This window comes from Dendropsophus ebraccatus, chromosome 4 (genome assembly GCF_027789765.1).
Source record: "Dendropsophus ebraccatus isolate aDenEbr1 chromosome 4, aDenEbr1.pat, whole genome shotgun sequence".
In the NCBI taxonomy this organism is placed as follows: domain Eukaryota; kingdom Metazoa; phylum Chordata; class Amphibia; order Anura; family Hylidae; genus Dendropsophus; species Dendropsophus ebraccatus.
The window spans coordinates 107,207,346-107,231,734 of NC_091457.1; the positions used below are offsets into that span (position 1 = coordinate 107,207,346).

At 46.0% G+C, this 24,389-nt stretch overlaps 1 protein-coding gene across 1 annotated transcript in view; it reads left to right on the forward strand.

Annotated features, from left to right (window-relative positions):
* The window catches only part of GRM7 (glutamate metabotropic receptor 7), a 319,156-nt gene that overhangs the window by 210,185 nt on the left and 84,582 nt on the right, over positions 1-24,389 (forward strand). Inside the window, exon 8 of the mRNA XM_069966643.1 lies at positions 19,770-20,702. Coding sequence (XP_069822744.1) covers positions 19,770-20,702 — 933 coding nt within the window. The remainder of the gene's footprint in view (positions 1-19,769; positions 20,703-24,389) is intronic.

Here is a 24,389-nt window from a genome sequence, read left to right on the forward strand (position 1 = left end):
CAGAATTGGAGCACTGCGATTTACACACAGCTGACGTATTAACAAGGTTGATCTACACATACAGTATGTGACCATCCATCACTCACCAGTCAATAGTAACAGTTACAGTATGTATATCTGTTGTCACATTGTTGGAATATCAGCTACAAGAAGGGATAAAAATGTTTCTGAATGATGTTTTCCAATGACAGGCAATAAGAGAATGCTGGATATCTCTTACTGAGTATAGCCCTGAGCTACTGTCTTGAAAGCCTGTCTTGAAACGCACTGTGACTATAAAATAAGAATCTGTTTATGAGCTTGCAGCCTGGTCTCCTGGGCTCCTTTCTGGGCCTACAAGCCTGTGTAATTGCATAAACCGGTAACCTGGGCTCTCCTTCCTCTTCCCCTCAAGTCCCTGTCAGTCATTCCAAGAGGCCTCTTAGTGTCACTCCCTTGGCATTCAGATTTTTAGCTACCTTTACCCATACCTAATAAAAGTGACCATACAAGCAGCAGGAGAGAAAGGACCCAGTGACCTATCCTTTGTTATTGTTTCCTTAAATAGATGGTAAAGCAGTGTGGGGTCAGCAGAAAGATGCATGAGATAGTGCCCCTCATCAGGGCCGGCTTTAGGGTAAATGGCTCCCTTGGCGAACCATTTTTTTCACCCCCCCCCCCCCTTTAAGTTAATATAAAGCTTCTTCAGCCTCCCATGCCTCCAGACAACCCACATCACCCGACCCCCCCCCCCCCCGCCGCCATACACACAACTACCCCAGCCATTCACACCACTACTACCCCAACTCCTCCCAAAACTACCACCCCCAGCCCCCCCAAACAACTAACACCAACAGCCTCCCAAAATACAGCCCCCACCCAACTACAGCCTCCCAAACAACTACCACCCCCAGCCCTCCCCCACAACTATCACCCCAGCCCCCCCCCCCACACACAAACTACCACCCCCAGCACCCCAACACACACAGCTTCTTACCCCCAGCCCCCCACACACAACTATCATTCCCAGCCCCCCCACCCACACAATTATCACCCCCAGCCCCCCCCACACACACAACTATGACCCCCAGCCCCCCCCCCCACACACACACACAACTATTACCCCCAGCCCTCCCAAACAACTACCACGCCCAGCCCCCCCACACACCCGGCCTTCCCCCCACACAACCATCACCCCCGCCGAGAGTTATCTTTCCTGAGCGTCGGCATGGCATGATGTCACCCAGACTGCACGTCCCCTTACTGATTGGCTGGACGTGCGGTCCGAGTGACGTCATGCTCCGACGCAGCGCAGAGGAGGAGAGGAGCTGAGCGCTGCAGGAGGAGGGCGGCCAGGGGCGCTACGGCAGAGAGCTGCACTGCACATCTAACTACAAATAGAAGTTAGATGTGCTCAGGGCCGGACTAAAACTGAGATTCAGCCCTGGCATTTAAGCATTTAAAACCGTAAAGGCCCACTTGCTGGTTTGCGCAAATGTACTGTATGATGTGCTCATCTGGGGGAAGGATGGGGGGGTGTCAGTCTGCTCAATTCATTCATTTTACTGTGTTTCTATGCTGTGGTTAGGAAAAAAACAATCCATGCATGGTGCACTTTTTTTCTACCTACTGTTTCCCTAAATATATACTATACCCTTGCTGCATAATGCATATTCAAAAACCACACCTCGATATGCACACTGAGACACACTGCACATACACATACATGTCAATATGTATCAGCTCACCAGAAATAGCAGTCCTCATATGCTCCGATCTGCACCTGGCTGATGTGCGCCTTTTTGTAATACAGAAGAAGCACACACACACACACACACACACACACACACATGCACACTGACACACAAACACACACTGCATATACACATCTATATGGACACAGACACAAACTACATACACACCGATATACATACATATCCATATGCACACAGACTGCACATACAAATACATACATACGCACAGTTATATGTGCACACACACTGCATATACAGTAGACATCCATTTTCACACCAACATAGCCACATATTGCGTATACAGACATACATACATACACATCCATATACACATATACACTGCATACACACAGACATACACACACTGCACACAGTTATACAGTATGCGTTCGCACACACATACGGACACCAACATAGCCACAAATTGCATATACAAATTGCATATACACACACTGCATACACAGACATACATACACATCCATATGCAGACTTACACAGACACTGCAAATATAGATATACATACACATCTATGTGCACACATGATGTACACACATATATACACACATACACTTACTGAGGCAGCAGGACAGCAGCCCATTACCTATGATCTGGAAGAGGATGGGGGCACAGTATAGGAGAGGTTGGGCCGTTGGGGGTACAGTATAGGAGAGGATAGGGCACAGTATAGGAGAGGATGGGGGCACAGTATAGGAGAGGATGGGGGCACAGTATAGAAGAGGATGGGGGCACAGTATAGGAGAGGATAGGGCACAGTATAGGAGAGGATGGGGGCACAGTATAAGAGAGGATGGGGGCACAGTATAGGAGAGGATGGGGGCACAGTATAGGAGAGGATGGGGGGCACAGTATAGGAGAGGATGGGGGCACAGTATAGGAGAGGATAGGGGCACAGTATAGGAGCACAGTATAGGAGAGGATAGGGCACAGTATAGGAGAGGATGGGGGCACAGTATAGGAGAGGATGGGGGCACAGTATAGGAGAGGATGGGGGCACAGTATAGGAGAGGATGGGGGCACAGTATAGGAGAGGATGGGGGCACAGTATAGGAGAGGATAGGGCACAGTATAGGAGAGGATGGGAGCACAGTATAGGAGAGGATGGGGGCACAGTATAGGAGAGGATGGGGGCACAGTATAGGAGAGGATAGGGCACAGTATAGGAGAGGATAGGGCACAGTATAGGAGAGGATGGGGGCACAGTATAGGAGAGGATGGGGGCACAGTATAGGAGAGGATGGGGGCACAGTATAGGAGAGGATAGGGCACAGTATAGGAGAGGGCTGCAACTCACAGCTTCAGCAGCAGCAACTCCCACCCCTTTCCTTCTCCCACCCACTGCAGGACACAGGGAAGCAGCCCAGGGATAATTACATTCACTGCAGGAGCTGGCTGTGGTAAGCTGTGCAGGGAGGACACTAGGGGGAGTGTAGTTTAGAGGCCCCAACAGCGCCCCCTGTATTATGGAGGACCATTACCTGCATCTGTACCACACAGCCTTGTACAGAGAAAAGTGCAGGCAGGATGCAAAGCAGATTAGGGAGGCAGAGGAGACCAGGCAATGCAGGGAGCAGCCCCTCTGGCATCTGCCCAGATGTGCCCTGCATGTGCTGTGTTTCTGCTGGAGCTCTGACAGAAACACAGCACATCTAACTTCTATTTGTAGTTAAATGTGCAGTGCATCTCTCTGTCTGTCGGAGCGCCCCCCCAGCTGGCCGGGATTGAAGCGCCCTGTGCAAGCGCACAGGTCGCACACCCCGAAGGCCGTCCCTGTCCCTTATAACAGGGTTTAGGTAGTGGACTGGATCCAACCCTGTCTGTGCCGTATGCCATGTGTTCCATTTTGGTGCCTTAAAGGGGTATTCCCTCAAGAGCTAAAAAAATGAAATGCTCTCAAACCTAGCTGGTCTTCCCAAGTCCCCCTGAGTATTTTGAGCCGTCTCCTGTCTTTCTAGCTGCTGCCATTCCTGAGAAAAGGTTTTTCTAAAAGCCAATATATACATGCAAGATGGTGCTGGTCAGGAAACTACATTTCCCATCATGCAGTGCTTCCTGCTGCTTGCTGGGACCTGTAGTTTTACAGAAGCTCTGTGACCTGATATATTGTGATGTGGATGGATAGCAGCCAGGGTCGGCCTTTGGGGTGTGCGACCTGTGCACTCCCGGCCAGCTAGGGGGCGCTCTGGCAGACAGAGAGCTGCTCTGCACATCTATGGAAGTTAGATGTGCTGAACCCCCCCCCCCCCCCCCCCCCCCCCCCGCTGTCACCCGGGAATGCTGCTCTTAGCTGAGGGGAAAGGTGAGCGCTGTGCTTCCTGTACATAAAGAATGACTGCAGCTGTACACACCACACACTGGCATGTATACACTGAGGGGGCAGCCATAGTGTGTGATGAGGAGCCCTGTATACACTGAGGGGGCTGCCATAGTGTGTGATGAGGAGCCCTGTATACACTGAGGAGGCTGCCATAGTGTGTGATGAGGAGCCCTGTATACACTGAGGAGGCTGCCATAGTGTGTGATGAGGAGCCCTGTATACACTGAGGAGGCTGCCATAGTGTGTGATGAGGAGCCCTGTATACACTGGGGGCTGCCATAGTGTGTGATGAGGAGCCCTTTATACACTGAGGGGGCTGCCATAGTGTGTGATGAGGAGCCCTGTATACACTGGAGGCTGCCATAGTGTGTGATGAGGAGCCCTGTATACACTGAGGAGGCTGCCATAGTGTGTGATGAGGAGCCCTGTATACACTGAGGAGGCAGCCATAGTGTGTGATGAGGAGCCCTGTATACACTGGAGGCTGCCATAGTGTGTGATGAGGAGCCCTGTATACACTGAGGAGGCTGCCATAGTGTGTGATGAGGAGCCCTGTATACACTGAGGAGGCTGCCATAGTGTGTGATGAGGAGCCCTGTATACACTGGAGGCTGCCATAGTGTGTGATGAGGAGCCCTGTATACACTGAGGGGGCTGCCATAGTGTGTGATGAGGAGCCCTGTATACACTGGAGGCTGCCATAGTGTGTGATGAGGAGCCCTGTATACACTGAGGGGGCTGCCATAGTGTGTGATGAGGAGCCCTGTATACACTGAGGAGGCTGCCATAGTGTGTGATGAGGAGCCCTGTATACACTGGAGGCTGCCATAGTGTGTGATGAGGAGCCCTGTATACACTGAGGAGGCTGCCATAGTATGTGATGAGGAGCCCTGTATACACTGGAGGCTGCCATAGTGTGTGATGAGGAGCCCTATATACACTGGAGGCTGCCATAGTGTGTGATGAGGAGCCCTGTATACACTGAGGAGGCTGCCATAGTGTGTGATGAGGAGCCCTGTATACACTGGAGGCTGCTATAGTGTGTGATGAGGAGCCCTGTATACACTGGAGGCTGCCATAGTGTGTGATGAGGAGCCCTGTATACACTGGAGGCTGCTATAGTGTGTGATGAGGAGCCCTAGTGTGTACATAGCTCTGTCATGTGTGTGTGTGTACATAGCTCTGTCGTGTGTGTGTGTGTGTGTACATAGCTCTGTCGTGTGTGTGTGTACATAGCTCTGTCGTGTGTGTGTGTGTGTGTGTACATAGCTCTGTCGTGTGTGTGTGTACATAGCTCTGTCGTGTGTGTGTGTGTGTGTGTGTACATAGCTCTGTTGTGTGTGTGTACATAGCTCTGTCATGTGTGTGTGTGTGTGTACATAGCTCTGTCATGTGTCTGTGTGTGTGTACATAGGTCTGTCGTGTGTGTGTTTACATAGCTCTGTCATTTGTCTGTGTGTACATAGGTCTGTCGTGTGTGTGTGCGTGTGTGTGTACATAGCTCTGTCATGTGTCTGTGTGTACATAGCTCTGTCATGTGTCTGTCTCAGTGTGTGTACATAGCTCTGTCATGTGTCTGTGTGTGTACATAGGTCTGTCATGTGTGTGTGTGTACATAGCTCTGTCATTTGTCTGTGTGTACATAGGTCTGTCGTGTGTGTGTGCGTGCATGTGTGTGTACATAGCTCTGTCATGTGTCTGTGTGTGTGTGTGCATAGCTCTGTCATGTGTGTGTGTGTGTGTGTGTGTGTGTGTGTACATAGCTCTGTCGTGTGTGTGTGTGTGCCTGTCTGTCTGAGTGTCTGAATTTGGGGAGCTGGGTGTGGTAGTTGTGTGGAGGGCTGGGGGTGGTAGTTGTGTGTATGGCTGGGGGGTAGTTTGGTGAATGGATCTGGGGGTAGTTGTGTGTATGGCCAGGGGGGTTGGTTGTTGTAGATGTGTGAATGGTGGAGGGGTAGTTGCATGTATGGCCGGGGGGGGGGGTAGTTGTGTGTATGGCTGAGGGGTAAGGTAGTTGTGTGTTTTGCGGGGCTAGTTGTGTGAATGGCTGGGGGTAGTTGTGTGTATGGTCGGGTCATGGGTGTTGTCTGGAGGGCTTGGAGGCTGAAGGAGCTTTATGTTACCTTTAAAGGTGTGTATGTTTGGGGGGGGCGCCGAAAAAAAGGTTCGCACAGGGCGCCATTTACCCTAAGGCCGGCCCTGATAGTAGCTTACTGGGGCCTGTGGTTCTACACAATATATCAGGTCACAGAACTTCTGTAGAACTACAGGCCCCAGCAAGCTGCTTTCAGTCCAAATCAGAAACTGTGTGTCCTGATATATTGTGTAGAACTATAGGTCCCAGCAAGCTGCTGTCCATTGACATAACAATATATCAGGTCACAGAGCCTCTGATGTGGATGGATAGTGGGGGGGATTAGCAACAGGGGGAATTGTAGATGTATCAGCAGTACTACAGCAGGGGCTGGATGCTGCGAGGGGAGGTTGAGGAGGAGGGAGGACGCACATGGCCGGGCAGAGGTCACAGGTCACCACACAGCCTGTGCTACAGAGAACTCTGCAGCTGACACACGCACACACTGATTGATTCATGACCTGATAACACAGTTCAGCAGCCTGTCGGCTGTGGTGTTCTCTTCACACATGCTGCTTCCCTGTCACAGAGCCAGCGGAGGGAGCGGCCTGTCATCCTATTGAAGAGAGAGGAGGACACGTGATCCCGGCTCCAAAGGCGGGGGCCAGGAGGAAGGAGCTTGTCGGCCTGAACTCCCTTTAGCTCATTTTGTAAAAACTGAGGGGTGAATAGGCAGAAATAGCTCAAAAATGGCTCAAAACAGGTAATTACTTGCTTTGAGCAATATATTGAGCTATGGGTGGGCTATTTAACTCTGCAAAAAAGATTTTGGGGGAATACCCCTTTAATGTCATATGTCTTTGTACCTTACTGGTTTTATAACATGCTGCTCTAATTTTCGCTTTTTAATCATTATTCCTGTTTTTTCTGTGAGTAAGGAGTTAAACATAAACCTAGGTTTGCGTGGGGGTAAACAAGCCCTGAGGAGAATATTCATCCCAATAGCTAGCTGACAAAAATAAAGTAGAGCTTGTGTTGAGGAGGTGGACATGTATCCAATAGCTACCCTGGGACCTTTTAGGACTGAAGGCCAGGCCTAGGAGCAGGGTAGCTGCCTTAGCTACATGCGCTGGGCCACTCCACTGAGAGTAGTAGTAGGTGGTAGTACTGGGCAGGGACCTGGTTAGCCATTTGCCTGATGGTATGTCACGGTATGGGCACGAGGGATAGCAGCTGAAATAACAGACCTGAATACTGAGAGGGGTGACACAATATACACAGTTTCCAGTGGACCGTAGTTTTCCAGAACAGAGGCAAAAGCTTATTGACTGACTCAGATATAAAGATACACTTTGAAGGAAACAACAAAAGAAGGAACTCTGTTCTGGGACAATGCATACACTTCTTTATAGAACCTGCACCATGATGTCGGCAGCTCGAGCACTTTTCTTGGGAATCCATTGGGAGCCAACCAGTGTAATGCTAGTATGATCCATCGAAGGGGAGTGGAACCCCACTATCCTGCTTCACTTTCACAGCTGCTCCATCTATATGTATTCATTGTGAGCTCAGGAAACCTAAAATCCCATATTGTAGATGCATTCAACTCTGTAAAGACTGTTTCAGTTTACCATTGTACCAGTGTGTGGCTTGTCTGTACCATAACATTAGATGGTGCTCCACATACAATCTAGCTACACACTTTACTGGGGGTTTCCAGAGGGAGTCATTGCTATTTTCTATCATATTTGTAGCTCCACTAAACTGCCTCAGCCCATCCTAATTTCATATGTAATGTTGGTCTTGCTAGCCACAGCTTCGCCTGGTAGAATCCGCTGTTTGCAGGGTACAGGAAGATAGACCAGTGGCTCCTGAATGTGCATAAACTAAGTAGCACTTGACTAAACCATGTAGTGCAAAACTCATTGGCCTGCGCCTGCACATAATCTGCATACGTTGGCTCCATTCACCTTACATGAAAAAAACTCCATCAGATTTATAGGCGGAGACGCCCTCCATTGATTTCTTGAAAACTCTGGCTGGGTAATAAATCTTTCACATTGCTCTGATTTGCAGAGGGGAAGATGAAACATTGCACTTGTGGCTGTGAAAACCTCATTCAATATTAAATTCCTTATCAAGAGGAACAGGGATAGGGGCAAATTTATTACCAGGGCAATTAATGGGAAATCGTTACAGAAGAAAGTGTCTGCAGAAGCAATGGTTGGGAGAGAGGAGTTTGTTAGTTGCAGCAAACCTTGACTTGTCAAGTGTAATGAGCTTGGATTTTATATTTAGCAGTTCTTTGCTAGTCTGTTAGAGAGGAGTTTTTTTAGAAGGAGTGGGCTAAGGGTACTATAACACTGCACAATATTAGGAGCAAGCGAGAACCGACCTCCGTGTAGCCCGTAGAAGGGAGCAGAGGTAGTGTCCCAGTACAGGGTGGGGGGTACACTAAGTTCTTTACTGTGTTTGAAAAAGTTTCTCTGTAAGGTGTCACACCAAGAGCTGGGAGCTGCAATTTCCACTCCAGACACTATGGGGGACATTTACTAAGGAGTCTAATAAGTGCGACTATTCTAATGGGGATTGTTGTGTATTTTGTTCTAATATCTTGTGACTAGGGATGGTGCGAACCGAGTTCGGTTCGGGTTCGTACGAACCTGAACCCTCGGTAATGATTCCTGCTGTCTGCCCGCTCCGTGCAGCCATAGGCTGTATCCCAGTTTTTCAGGCGTTCCTCCTGCTGTATCCGCCCGCTCCATGGAGCAGGCAGACAGAGGCAATCTGCTGCCGAGCATTCAGGTTCATACGAACCCAAACCTCGGCAGGTTCGGACCATCCCTACTTGTGACTGATTCATTAACATGTAGCACTGCCATAGTAAATGCATCTAAATAAAAAGGTGCAAAAAGGCGCAACTATGAAAAAATTTCGCAGTTTTATTCACCTGGTTCAGACCAGACGTAAGCTTGCACCTGTTTATGCGAAAAGTCGCAAATGATAAATTGGGCGCTAATTCCGGATTATGCGAACTTTTGGTTGAATACTTAAAACAGGCAGATTAAAAAAAGTTGCATCTAAAAATATCCACCTGTCGAAAACTGGTTCATAAATAGAACTTAGACCAAACCTGGGACAGTCAGGTGGTTCCAGGTGGGGACGTCTTTTGTAGTTGGGTCTTCAGTTAGTTTCAGTACATGGGAGACAGACAACAGCCAAGAGTTCCTGCTGCAGTGACTACATGGGCCTGGCTTAGGCCAGAGCCCTTAACAGGACTTAACCATATTTTCTTATGAGACACTGATACCACAGCCATGTTCTGTTAGAACCCTGTAAGTGGGGTACCCGTAATCTATGTCTGGGATCCTTCTTAACGACAGGACAGTCCCCCCATCCCATATAGGACACAGTTGCAGATAGCCGAAGTATCCTAATGACAAAGCTGGACTACCTGGGGAAACCTTCAGGAATTAGCTACGCCCAGAGACAGGGACCTGTGACTCGTGCTTTCTAGCTTGGCGGCCACTGAACTGGTTAAGCAGAAGGCGGTCATATATGCAGAGATCATAAAAATGTACCTGAGGACAAGGTTTTTCTACTTTCAAGTTTCAAGTATGTACACTACAATCCTGACAGAGTACTGTACTAATTACACAAGGGCCCCTACAGGGCACTTACACAACCCTTTCAACACCAGTCTTCTCTCAAGGTCCGGTGCCCATGTGTCCGGGGGTGTGTATCACCACTCCTGGTAACCGTGACAAGAGAAGTATGAGCCCCACAAACACCAGAGCCCACCTGCTGCCTAAACACTTTAACTAGCAACCCGGGCCACGGCACTATTACACAGAGAGATGAGTTGTTTTAGGCGTAGTAGAGTCTCAACTTTGATATTGTAATACTACACCCCTCGAAACCAATGAACCAAGTTTTCCAAAGAATTCCCATGTACACCTGGATTGGATAATTTTGGCCAGTGCACTGAATATTTAATTATATATAGATACAAATATAGAATCTACATTGCAAACATTAAATGACTAAAAGTGTACCTGTCATCAAAAATAACTTTTGACATGTCATAAGTTAAAAGCCAGGAAGAGACTGCAGCAGCTGACACATTCACTCCCGGGTCTGTCTGTTAATGTTAGTCTATGAGACTACTTTGACGCTGAGAGCCGGTGGTCAGGGTGTGGATTATGCTGCTGCTGCGTTCTCTCCCTCGGAGATCTGGTGGTATCAATAACTTTTGACATGTCTGGTGACATTTCAAAAGTTGTTTTTAGTGTCAGGTACTCTTTAAGTAACTTCTTGACAGTAACAACAAATTTGATGCTTCATTTGAAACATTGACCAAGTAATTTTGCCTCACCAGGCTTGGAGGCACCGTATCAATATTGGCTATCATGCCTTCTACCTTCCACTCTTGGGTGTTACACCTTTGTGAGACCAGTAAGACCAGTAATAATTATTGCAACTATAATTGAGGGGGTGGGTCGAATCTCAGGATGAACTCTCCCATCCCTAACCAACTTAAACCTTCAACTTTAAGGACCTTCTGCACCCTAGGTGCTATGACACCAGAAAATAACCCCTTATGTAGCTGTACAGCCGTGACCACAGACCAATCCAGAATACATCTAAATCTATTCACTAACCCAGATTTGTTGTCGAGCTTGTAAACCACCACAACAACCAGGGAGGAAGGGAGGTTGGAACTGTTGGGTCTGCTTCTCGCCGAGATGATCAAGGCATGGGACTCTACATTATTTTAGCATCTTCCCTAGCCTTACCTTTCACAGGCCATGACAATTTATTTCAATGTGTCACAACCAGTGGTGATATCTGAGCTGTTTAGCAGGCCTGCCCATGGAAATATCCATATTTTCCAGGCAGTCCGCGGGCTTTTCTCTAGCTCCCACAAACTACAGTATTCCCCATGCAGTTACTAAAAGCAGTGCAATGTTGCCAATAATCCAGGCAACATTGTGCAGTTATTGGTAAAGTGTCTTCAGATTGTTGACACAGTGCTGTGGCAGCATGGGGTCAGGTAGGTAGAGCTTCTTTATTATGCCCCCCCCCCCCCCACCCCTTTGCCTGGAGTACTCTTTTAAAGTTCACTTACTTTGAGGCTCAAATGTTTGCTTGGCTACTAACAAACACGTTACAATGCAACAATTGTCTATTACCGCAAAGTTGGCTTAACAGCACTTTCCGTTGTCCGCTGAGCCTTATCCAAGTCTCAGCTTTCAGCTTTGCTACTCCTATATACTTTACACTGCTAATTTTCTTTCTCAGATTAGTTGCTGTTTAAAAGCACAGGCTCAGCAAGAAGCCAGCCTAAGTGATGATTTCCATTACAGCAAGAACAGAATGATCATAAACTATAAGGGTATGTTCACATGAGAAAACTCATATGGGTTTGACACAGAGACTGCATAAACAAATCCCTCAGCAAGTAAATTATCAGAAAATGCTTTCACATGCACACTGCTTAATGTGCCATAGTAAGGGAAAAGATTCTGGGGCTTCAATTTGACACCACCACTTTCTGTAAGGCATCAGGTTTCAGCCAAAGGTATCAATATTGTCGTAAAAGCTTTTTTTCCCCAAGCCAAGTGGTAATGAAGGTAGTCCGTTATTTCACCACTAGATGGCAGTGTTTTGTATGTAAGCTTTTATCTACAAATGTAGCCAGGCTGATTAATAGCCAGGGTTAACTTGATCACAGTAACGCGTTTAACTCAACTTTCTAATTGACTTAACATAGCTCCCTGACACAATTGCTGCGTCAGGGATCAAGTTAACCCTGGCTACTACTCATGTTAAGCCTGGCTACATCTGTATTGCACAGCTGTAGTGAGCAAGGGGTTACTGTTCCTTATACATATGTATATGATGTATTTTATTGACCAACAGAGATACTCTTCTTCTATACCCTAATACTCTTCTTCTTTTCTTTATACACACACCTCTCCACCAATCCCAGGGAGGCACACTAGAAAGCCCCTGTAGGAGGAGTTTTGCCCTGTGGGAGGAGGTGGGAGTAGCTCAGTCTTACTCAGATTCTTGTGGGAGGAAGTCACATAGAGCGGACGTCCCTGCTGTAGCCTGACTTTTCCAGGACAGTTCAGTCTTGTCTAGTCTATTGTGAAGCGAGGTAGTAAGACACACGTATTAAGCAGCCAGAGACACTCAATTTCTTCAGTCTATCTCATATGTCTACTATGCAGTGCTAGACACTACAGAGGGAGAAAGTCAGGGATAAACCCAGCCCACGCCGAGAACCACTCTACAAAGTGCAGGGCAGTATCCTAAAAACACAGAGGAACTAGCCTGGATAGGAAAAAGCAACCAGAGGGTCTATGTATCCTACAGTATCTCGCAGAGCAGGTATTACCAAGAAGGCTCAAACACTTAGCTTCACCCAGGTAACCATGGCTGTTTTTTTTTGTCACCCAATTAGGACAGGTAACTTGACACTGTAGGGCAGAAGGTGATCAGGCAACAGTCTAAACACGGGCACAAGTTACTTCTCACTCTCAAGTATCTCTCAAGTATTCTTCTCAAGTTCTGGCAGAGCACAGTACTACCAGGGCTGTATTAACAGTTGCTGCTGCCCTAGGCACTAAACCTGAAGACGCCCCATCTACACGCACCTATTGGCTATACCAGACCTGACCAATACCACCATACCCCCCACCCCCCTGGAAAAGACACCAGATTTACTGGCAAGTCTGAACGGGAGGAGGGAAACTAAAAAAATAAAAAAAATAAAAAAAATAAAAAAAATTTCTGTCCCCCTCCTCCCTGGTGCTGCCCCCCTGCAAGGTGCTGCCCTAGGCACCGGACCACGGGTGCCTAGTGGTAAATACAGCCCTGAGTACTACCTTGGGTTGGGACTCTCTTGACAAATTCCTTTCCTCTGCGCTGCTCCACTCTACTCTAAACTATCTAAGCACCACTACAACTACCTCAATTGTATTCTGCACTTACAATTGTATTCAGCACAGATCCAGTGAAGCACTAAAGTTTGTAACAAGATAAACTATCCACTGTCAAAGCGTTCTGTATTCTCAAGAGACTGTACAGTAAAGCTGTTCTATTTATTTCACTGGGACTCCTTGTACCAGCACCTATACATCTCTGCTACAGACCTTGGGTCATTTTCCCCTTTAGTAGGCGGTACTGATAGTCCGGGTGGGTCAGTTGCCACTCAGGACTACCGTGACAGGAGCCCAAGGGACCCCTCACAGCCCGGCAGGTCACTGACCATTGGGGAACAGTACAAACTGGCCATATATCTAAAACAGGTACCAACATCACACCTGTGTGCTGGACTAGCACTGGCGTCACGACAATTCCACCATCACTGAGATCATACTACACCACACATCCCCTTTAATAAATGTCTGTATTTGATGGGTATTTCATGCATCCATGAAGGTTTAGCTTTGCCTCTACCTTGTCCATTGTTTTTTTCCAGGCTGTGGCAGACTACTAGACAGTAATGGATGATATAGGGTGTAGAATAATAAAAGCGAATCATGCCAAGGCTCTATAGCCATTACTAGGCTCATCAGACACAGGGAGCCTATACTCTCCTTTTCCCGCTGTGCAGGGCAAGGTCTTACTATGGATCTGGAGGGAACGTCTCTGGCTTTGTTAGTAAGAAGCTGCACAGTCAGGAAAGTGGCTGAAACTTCATTATCACAGCACAGGGGACTGTTTGTCAGGTCTAATCAGGGGCCTTCGATAAGAGGACCGGGTAAATAGCTGAGCTGGTATTATGTGCCGCTAAGAAACCCATGGCCTGATGAAGAGAGCTCACCATCTCTCCGCTTTCTGTATTAGCTCTGTGCAGCCCAAGGATAAATGATAAGCTCTGCTAGACTGTGTTAGAAATAGGATGTTGGTGGCAGGGGCCTAGCTATAGTTCAGGTATAACAAGTTGAACCCTGGCCTGGTACCTGAGGGGACTTTAAAGCCCATCTGACACATACAAAGACTATATGGAGCCCTAATAGAGAAATGTCTTGGTGCGCCTCTCCCTCCCCTTACCATAAAAAAAAAATCTGGCAATTATGAACCAGCAGTTGCATTTCGATAACAAGCCCTATTGAAATAACAGTGGGGTTCATTATGGAGACTGGGTGGAAAGAAAAATATCTCTTAACAGGGATAAAGGAACCCCAATGTACCCTTATACACAGGGCACAACTGGGGGGAGGTGCAGGTTACTTCCATATGCTGTGGCCCGGGGTGCTAGATGCTGGTGGGCTCTGGTGTTTAGGGGAAAACTTGTCACGGTGTGAATACTCACCAATGGACACACAGCCACCAGACCTTGGTAAAACTGGTGTGAGGTGCAGGTGTGACTGACTTAATCAGTGCTTTAAATTTACTTGGAACAGCTTCAGTGCAATACAAAATCTAAGAACAATACTGCTCACAGGTGCTAGTGCAAAAATATAATAATACTTCTTTAGGGTGCCTAACGACTCGCAGCAGAAATCTCGATGCAAATTTTGCAGCGAGATCCGCCATGAGCTAAGGTCCTGGCAGGTGTCTGTCAACACATACTGTACTCGCAGAGGTCTGAAAGTCCGCTGCGAGTATGTAATTGAGCCGCCCCCTTAACCCCTTAATATGCTCCTGCTCCGCTGTGTGTATACATTACCTGTGTCCTTGCTGCACGGGGTCCCGGCTTCCTGCTCTGACACCCAGCCAATCAGTGTGTTGCCCAGCCACAGCCACCGATTGGCTGGGAGCATAGCAGGAAGCCGGGACCCCGTGCGGCAAGGAGACAGGTAATGTATACACACAGCGGAGGGGGAGCCGATTAAGGGGTTAAGGGGGCGGCTCAGACACCTGCCAGGACCTTAGCTCGTAGCGGATCTTTTATGTGTGAGAGAACACTTAGACAAATTCTTATAGTAGAGGTTAGTAGGAAAAAAACTTGCTTGCAAATATACTGTGGGGGCCAGATAGGAGCCTTTGTCTAAGTAGTAGTTAGAGCTCTGCCGGAATATGTGTTGAAATAGTATACTCTCATACTTATGCTTAGTTATGCTTTGGATATCTGACCGCCTTCTGTCTACACAGTCTCGGACATTGCTTTGTGTGGTAGTATGAGTCCTAGGCCTTTGCCTCTTGATGGAGCTAACCAGTGAAGTTTTCCCACATAGTGGAGCGTAGTAATCAATAAAGTACGTCAGTGTCAGGTCCAGGTGACACCAAACACACAGAGACAGTGAGCCCTGAGCTCAGCCCCGCCCACTGTCCCTACCTAATTGCCGCAATCTGCCCTAAAATGGCAGCGGACAACTTGACGGCGATCCCTGGCATGGATACGTGAAACAATAGACAAGACAAAACGAACAAACACAATAAGAATGGTCAGCAATCCGGGTCACAACAGTCTGGCAGCAAAGGTACAAAATCAGGATCCAAAAGAGTAGTCAAATAACAGGCAATATGGTCGGGGGCAGGCAGCAAGCAAGCGAGGTCAAAAGATACAAGGCAGAAATCAGGAGAAGCAAAGAAACAGAACCACAAGCAGGCAGAGACTAAGTCAATAACCGGCAAGGCACAGGCAGAAGCTGAAGTCTTAAATAGGACACCAGGAATCAAGTCCAGAAGATGATAGGAGGGACCAGCTGTCAATCACTGAGGCAAAGGCAGGTTAACTGATACAAGACCAGAAGAAACTTAGCAGAACAGACACGGGTGGGGCAGGGAAAACAATTAGCAGACCAGAAGAAATAAGACACAGTTCAGACAGGGCACAAACAAAGGCAAACAAAACACAAAATAAATGAAAGATTATGGCCAAAATCGCAGTCTTTGGCACAGAGGTCTAATCTTCGCAGCAGAGGGTGGCACTGATGCCTTTTCAGGCGCGATCATGACAGTCAGCTTAGTGCAGTTTTGCTTTACTGGGGATCAGTTCCTCTTCCTTTCCTTTGGGGGTGCTTGTCCTGACTTGAAGATCCTCGGCGTAGGCAAGGGTTGACCTGTTTCACAGTCACCCAACTGCTAAGGTCTAGCAGCAAATAAGTGCTCTTAGTCTCTCTCAAAATAGGTCTTGACTCTTCCTTAACTAGACCACAACTTACTGCTAACAGGAAACCCCTACCTCCCCTATATCTGGGTGACAGGAAGTGTAGGTGAGAGAGAGTGTGGTGTACAGAGTGTAGACACAGTTAAGTTAACCTACAACGCATAGCTCAACCTTACCATATACACTGCAGCTGTGCACAGGGGGAATGAGAAACCTGATAGACTTACTTTACCTGGGTGGTATGAAGCTTAGGAAACCACCTGTGGTGGGACACTACACATTTATCATAGGGTGGGTATACACCTTGCACTAGTGTGTCACATAAAGTTTTACCAAGAATACGCTGGATTCAGCCATGTGGCATGCTACACTAGTTTTGTGGACCATCTTAATACAATATATAAGGAAACTTTGTCTCAGACAGCTACATTATGGAGAAATTTGATTTGTGGCTATAAACCTCACTTACTGTAATTTAATAGAAAATAAAATGGGGTGTAGCTTAACATTTATCTAAATTTGTTCCTTATTACTTAGGACACAAGTTCTACTCTAGGGGTGTACGTAGAGCTAGGGCCAGCCTTAGAATGCATGGTATCTTGTGCAGAATTGGCCTTAGCCCCCCGCCCTTCCTTGCGTTATTCCATATAAAGCCCATAGTGTACCTCTAGCTCTGAATCTGCAATGCCCATGCACACAGGTAGCCATTCGTTGGTGCCCATGAGCACAGGTCTGGCATAGCTATAGAATTGGGTGTCTATAGAGCCAATATCCTTGTTCTTCCCCAACCCTTTTTGGAGACAAGAGAGCACCAAAACCCTTAGCCTGTGTCCCATAATCATAGCTTCATGGGGATGATGGACCTTTGTTGCATGTACCCCCTTTCTTGTCAGCTGTCTGCAGGTCTCTGTGCATTGTCATCAGTCTTTTAGGCCCTTAAAAGAATCTTATTGATCTCCAGTATGGAAGCCATTTGTCTAACTCAGTTCATTAAAGGTTATGAGTGAAGGAGAAGAGAATAATGGAGTATGGAGAGTTCATTCCATCCCTATTCATTACCAGAGTCCTTGTGCTAGTCCGCTAGTGACAAGGACTAAAGCCTGAGCGTGACATACATGAATAGGATTGTCAGACACGTTCCCATCAGGCTTCTATCATGACAGCAGAAAGGTCAGATGGAAATGGTGCTGAGGCTGATCACTAGTAGCCAATGTGTCTGGAGGTTATGGTCAGCCGCACAGAGAAGCCTATCCTATTCAACCATTTGCAGACATGTGGATGCTGGTGATAAGGCTTGTTATGGCTCTTAGCTATAGTCTGGTAAAATGTTCTGAAAATGCGGAACAGAGATCAAAGGAACATCTAGCAATTACACAATGAATTTTACATTTGTGATTAGAATTTGTATATTTTATATACATCCCCAGGTGAAAAGAACTTCAGCAGAATTGCTAAATCACAGGTCTAGAGGTGAGGTGTATAGGATTTCTGGTTTATATAAAGAAAGATTTCTCACTGTATAATGAAACTTTCTGCAACTTTCTAACATATTTTGGTTTGATGTGAAACCTTGCTTGTATTTTAAAGGCTACGTTCACTCTGCGTTTTTGCACTTCATTTAACATATCCGCTTTTAACTGCTTACTTTTAAAGTATGATGTAAGTAAATGGAAAAATGGATCAAAACGGATTGCACACAATTGCATCCATTTTTTCATCCTTTTTCCCCCATAAAACATATACATTAAATGGACTGCAAAACCACAGTGTATGTTTTTTTGTTTTTGTTTTTTTTTTCAAGCATTCTTTAAAGGTTACCTAAACTTACAAAAGTACAATGTGAATATAGTCTAAGGGTTCCAGGACCAGGGCTATAAAATGCAGCTAAACTATGTCTACATAATGTTCAGTTTAACAAGGTTGAGGTCGGGGTTGGAGTTAAAATCCACATTCCCTAGCCAGAGGATCTTGGCCGCATATTAATACCAGATAATTGAAATAAATGTTGCCAAATCTACATGTGAATTGCTCTGCTGTGCTGCCGATCACCATGAAGTCTCTATTCCTGCACTTATTATATTTCATTCCAGGTATCGCTATGTTTGTGTTTTTTCCTCTTCATTTAATACACCTTTGTTGGCTTCAGCGATACTTTTTGGCAGGGACCAGTGTCAAAATAAATTAAAACCGAGAGCCTTTATGGTCTAAACAATATGCACCTATTCCTATTCCCTTTAAAACACATCAAGTGTTCCCTAACGTAGTGTCACAATGTCACTCAATGGTGGAAGGCTCTGTCTCGATGAGCTCCATTGTGCATCCCCGCTATGCCTGACACCCTTTCAAATGATGGCATGGACAGACTTAAGGGTCTCTAGGTCCACCCAGTGTGGATGAGGCGGCATAAAACTTCTTTATCGGACGTATTTCATTCCCAGCAGAAGGTTGGAGTTGGGCGCCAATTATATCCCTGACAACACGGATTTTTGTATGATGCTTCCGAGTGCGAATCCGTCTCCTAATCTCTTCTTTCCACACAGCTTATCGGGCGGCTTGCATTTCATTAGCTATTTTGCAGCCAGAGGTGAAAGAAGAGTTGCAAATCTTTGTGCCAATGCCGGTATAAAGCTATCTGGGTATATTGTAACGAGAGGAGTGAAAGAAGTCTCCATAATTACAGCCCTGTGTAGCCGCTATCTCTGAACGCAGAATGTTCGGGTAAATGAGTTATCTGTAGGCTGTCACTTCTCTTGAAGTTCACACAACTAGTCAAGCTCTGAAATCCAATGAGGCAGACTGACTAAGCCATGAATGGTGCAGGGGACCACAGATTAACAGGAAGAATGGCAATGGGGGGTGGTTTAGAAGTTTGGCAACAGAAGTTGTCATGTAAAACTGAGGAAGGCAAAAGAGAGAGAGCGTTAAGAAATACGTTTTGTGAAAAAGATGGAACAAAGGGCGACTAGCCATATAAACAAAATTTAATTGTTGTAAAATAAAAAGTTCTGCCAGTTCTGGTTTATATAACAAAACATGGGGACAAGGGAATAAGCACATTTCTCAGTTGAGGTTTTTTTTTACAGTTGTATCCAGTCTAGATGGTCATTTGAAAGAAAAATATATTTCACAATTTGCTACAAAGTGTCAGTTTGGGAACCAGGTTGTTTGGTTCCTAAAGGATTGTCTAGACTGTGGGCAATAAAGGTCCCCATGCTATTTATACTTCTGCCGCCCACTGCATGTTCAGTCATTAGTACAAAGTGTATGGGGCTCTCCTTAGACTCCAGCGACAGTTATTGAAGGTGTATGGCTACCTTTGGGTTATATTTTCTTACACAAAGATTTGCTACATGAAACCTCCCATTCTAGGAAAAAAATTATTCTGTCAGTTGTTGAGAAGCATAAAAGTCCAATTAAAATACATTGAAGGGCAATTTTCTTAATATGCCCTCATTGCCACACAGACAAATAAAACTAGTCTGTAAGTGGAGATGTCCTTTAACATGATCTGTTATCCTATTACTGAGTTATTGTCTGCTCTTTTCCTTTTTTTTTTGGCAGATTGAAGACATGCAGTGGTCCAAAGCAATGCATGAAATCCCACCTTCTGTCTGTAGCTTACCATGCAAAATGGGAGAAAGGAAGAAGATAGCCAAAGGCATGCCATGCTGCTGGCAATGTGATCTTTGTGACGGCTACAAATACCTACTGGATGAGGTCACCTGTTACCGATGTGATTTTAACATGCGTCCTAATCGTAACCGCACAGGTTGTGACCCCATTCCTATCATCAAGCTAGAGTGGCACTCACCTTGGGCTGTGATTCCTGTCTTTCTTGCAATGCTTGGTATCATTGCCACCATCTTTGTTATGGCAACCTTCATAAGATATAATGACACCCCCATTGTACGAGCCTCTGGGAGGGAACTTAGCTATGTCCTATTGACTGGGATCTTTCTCTGTTACATCATTACATTCCTAATGATTGCCAAGCCCGACCTGGCCGTATGCTCCTTCCGGCGCATTTTCTTAGGATTGGGTATGTGCATTAGTTATGCTGCTCTGTTAACCAAAACCAACAGGATTTACAGAATCTTTGAGCAAGGTAAGAAGTCAGTAACGGCTCCTCGGCTCATCAGCCCCACCTCACAGTTGGCCATCACCTCCAGTTTGATATCTGTCCAACTTCTAGGAGTTTTTATCTGGTTTGGGGTCAACCCACCAAACATCATCATTGACTATGGGCCAGAAACAGTGGATCCTGAACAGAGACGCGGTGTCCTGAAATGTGACATTACGGATCTACAAATCATTTGTTCCCTGGGATACAGCATTCTTCTCATGGTGACTTGTACTGTCTATGCCATCAAAACTAGAGGCGTTCCGGAGAATTTCAACGAAGCTAAACCCATAGGTTTTACAATGTATACAACCTGCATAGTATGGTTGGCTTTCATTCCAATATTTTTTGGAACCTCACAATCAGCAGAAAAAGTAAGTGTGCTTTCTTCTCTATAAATTCATGTATGTGTATGTGGGACATAAGAATATATACAAATATTTAGCCAACAGCTATGGTATATATACAGCTACCTGAACACATGACTGAAGCTTCCCATAGCAATGGATCATAGTTCAGCTTTGACTTTACCAGAGCTGTATGCTGAGTTGTGATTGGTTGTTGTGGGCATGTTATACCAGTTTTTATTTTATACAGTGCCATCACTATGTAAAAAATATATATATATATCTACAGTCTATTTCCAAGTATAAGTCTAGACACCCACAAGGGTTACTGTGTTGCCCCAAAACCATTGATATCGTTAAGTATTGAAGATTTGAGCTCATAGGCTCCATCCATTAAACATGCAAGAAGGTAAATGAAGGCGCATTCTCCTTTAACGGTGCATTAGAAATTATTATTATTTTTTTTTTACATATGACTCACACTTTTGTTAAAATGTTTTGGAAATATTTCAGCAGATTCGCCTCAACAGCTTTCACCGCCGTTCCCTTGAAATGACGGGCGCAAATGTATTTCTTCGCCATGTGATAAATTATTATGTAATGATCTTTCCTGGTAAAATAGCTGGAGCATTGCAAAGCAAGAGAACATCAGTGTATAATTTACTAAAACGCTGGGAGAACCCTCTTATTAAGTGATAAAAGGATCTCAGTAGAAAACGTCAAACAGTTTACCATTGGGATTTATATTATTGCCACGGTAAATAGCGACTATTTAAGTTGCCGTCCATTAGCACCTTCCATACTATACATAAAGTGTTTTACCGTTTCATCTGCCTTGTTACACACAGGTTTAGGAGGGAGACATATTGGCAGCAGAGAGACTTGCTGTCAATGTCAATGATCAGAGACCTGCATGTTAGTCTCATAAGTCCTTAATGTGAATTTGTCTTCACTTTCATGCTGCCTGAATAGCAAGTCATTAACATGGACCCCAAAGACTTCTCCCTGTCCCATCATCCTTGATTGATAGATCTATCCCTGTTCGGCCATAAGGAGAGACCTATAAATCAAGGTCAGTGGGGCAGGAAGGAGCAGCTTGGGACCGCCCAGATGACTCATGACTTGTGCACCATGAAAGTCAAACAGACTCTCTTTAAATACTGACAAATATAGCTGCTGTGATGATATTCCAGTTCCAGTACATTGCTTTATATAATGAAATTATTAATGTATATTGCTGGGATGATAATGTATAATGTCTACACATATATCATAGTAATGAAATATTCATTTAATGGCTTCCCCTTCTTTTATTAATTTTTTTATCATTGAAAATGTGTGACACCTAAAGTCAAAGGGGCTGGGCAAGACTGCATTTTTACGTACAAACCCAGTTATCGCCTCATTTAAGAAACAAAGACCACTCCGCTACAAGTTTCATATATAAAGGCCCCATAGAAACATCAGAGTGGGCTCTCTTCCCACCCTATTATGGCCATTGGACCAATTTCTTGCCAACATTGGTTTTCCTCTACAAAGGGGAGTGTTGCATACATAATAGCAAAAGGAAGAGGACCAACCTGGGCTTAGGCCCCTTTTTCATGAGCTCTATAAGCAGTTACATGGTCACAACACATATCAGCAACATTGACCCACATTTACTATGGCTGCCGTGCCAGAATTTGGGGTCCAATTGCAGAACACATTTAATTTACCCAGTGTGCCAAACAGACAAGGGTGGCTTATCAGAAAGGGGCATGAATTAAAGGGGTTATCTGGTGCTACAAAAACATGGCCACTTTCTTCCAGAGACAGCACCACTCTTTTCTCCAGTTCAGGTGTGGTTAGCAATTAAGCTCTATTAACTTCAATGGAACAATACCTCATCCAAACTGGAGCTTAGAGTGGTGCTGTCTCTAGAAGAAAGTAACCATGTTTTTGTAGCGCTGGATAACCCCTAGGATTTCGACAGAATTAGTAAATCTAGACCACTGACAATACTCCTACAACAGAAAATGAGTGTAATAGCAGAAACCTATGCTTGTTTGTAGCTGATGGAGATTTCAGAATGTGACACATGGGCAATCCAAGAAACAGGAACCCCTAATGAACTTAGGGCATCTTACTCCAGCACATCTCTGTATTAGGAATGGCGTATGACAGGTCCATCCAAATAGATTCCCCCCATAGACTATAGAGCAGACACCACTGTTTGTCTTGCAGGCTTTCTTTGGCACCGCGGTGTACACTATCACCCACCTACTCCTCCATTAATTAATCAGGCTCCTTTGTAGCTATAAATTATGCACCCTAGCTGTCTTATAAACATGCCACGGAAGCTTTGATAGATAAAGGAAACATCTTCTCACATGTACTGACTATAGCGGCATACTTAGCACATAGTTGGTACACTATTAATTAGCCATAGTGGCACTGGATCAATAACAATCAGTTCGACCATTAGACCTATTGTTGCATCTGTTTCAATTTTACCTTGTCAGTGTGATAAATGGGAACGTGTTGTCAGTGAAGGGGAATTTTTTTTCTTTTGCTGCAAAATCATTTTCATTAGGAGAAAGCAACCTAGCATCTGTTCCAGACAAAATGAACATTGCAGGGATTAGCAGAAGAAGGGGGTGCTGCTGCTGCGTGAGGCTGGGGTGCAGGAGCTGGAGGGGCTGCAGGCAATTAGCATTTTGCAGACGGTGGAGCGGGCTGGTAAATTGATCTTTGCCATGTCATGGTGAGGAGTCGGATGTTGCCATCTAAGCTCTGCGGGTAGAAACAGAACAATCTTTCTTATATTACGTCTATTGATTTTTTTTTTTTTTTTCGACTCTACAAACACACACAACTTCACGGTTAGTTATTTAGTTCAGCACTCGGGACCAGAACTTGCTGAATGATTTGTACCTGCTAAATGGGATACAAGTGTACTGACTGTAACTGTTTATATGCAGTCGAGCTGCAGGGCTGTATATAGTGATGTACACAAAAGAGATAGGGGGCATAGCCACGGCAGAGTTGGGGCTCCCTCCTTCTGCTGGTTTGTGTTACCCTATTACCAGTGGTGGATTATAATATGGGCGGTATGCCACGGCTGATACGGGGATAGGATGGGACACCCCCGGCAGCAGGCGCATCAGAGAGCTTCCCAGGGAGCTCTCTGATGCGCGCGCTGCCAGGGATAGGACGGGACACCACCGGCAGCCGCGCATCAGCCGAGGACAGACCAGGAGGCGAGAGACTCCACGGGGGAACGGTTGGCAGGAGAGTTGTGTCTTTTTTTTTTTTGTGAGTTATCTGCTGTGAAGGGGGGGGGGGGGGAGACCATCTATAAGGGGGAAAGAGGGGGACCATCTATAAGGGGGGAAGAGGGGGGCCATCAATAAGGGGGGGAAGAGGGGGACCATCTATAAGGGGGGAAGAGTGGGACCATCTATAAGGGGGGGAAGAGGGGGACCATCTATAAGGGGGGAAGAGGGGGACCATCTATAAGGGAGGGGGGAGAGGGGGGCCATCTATAAGGGGGTAAGAGGGGGACCATCCATAAGGGGGGAAGAGGGGGACCATCTATAAGGGGGGAGAGGGAAGAGGGGGACCATCTATAAGGGGGGAAGAGGGGGACCATCTATAAGGGGGGAAGAGGGGGACTATCTATAAGGGGAGGGAGAGGGAAGAGGGTAACCATCTATAAGGGGGGAGAGGGAAGAG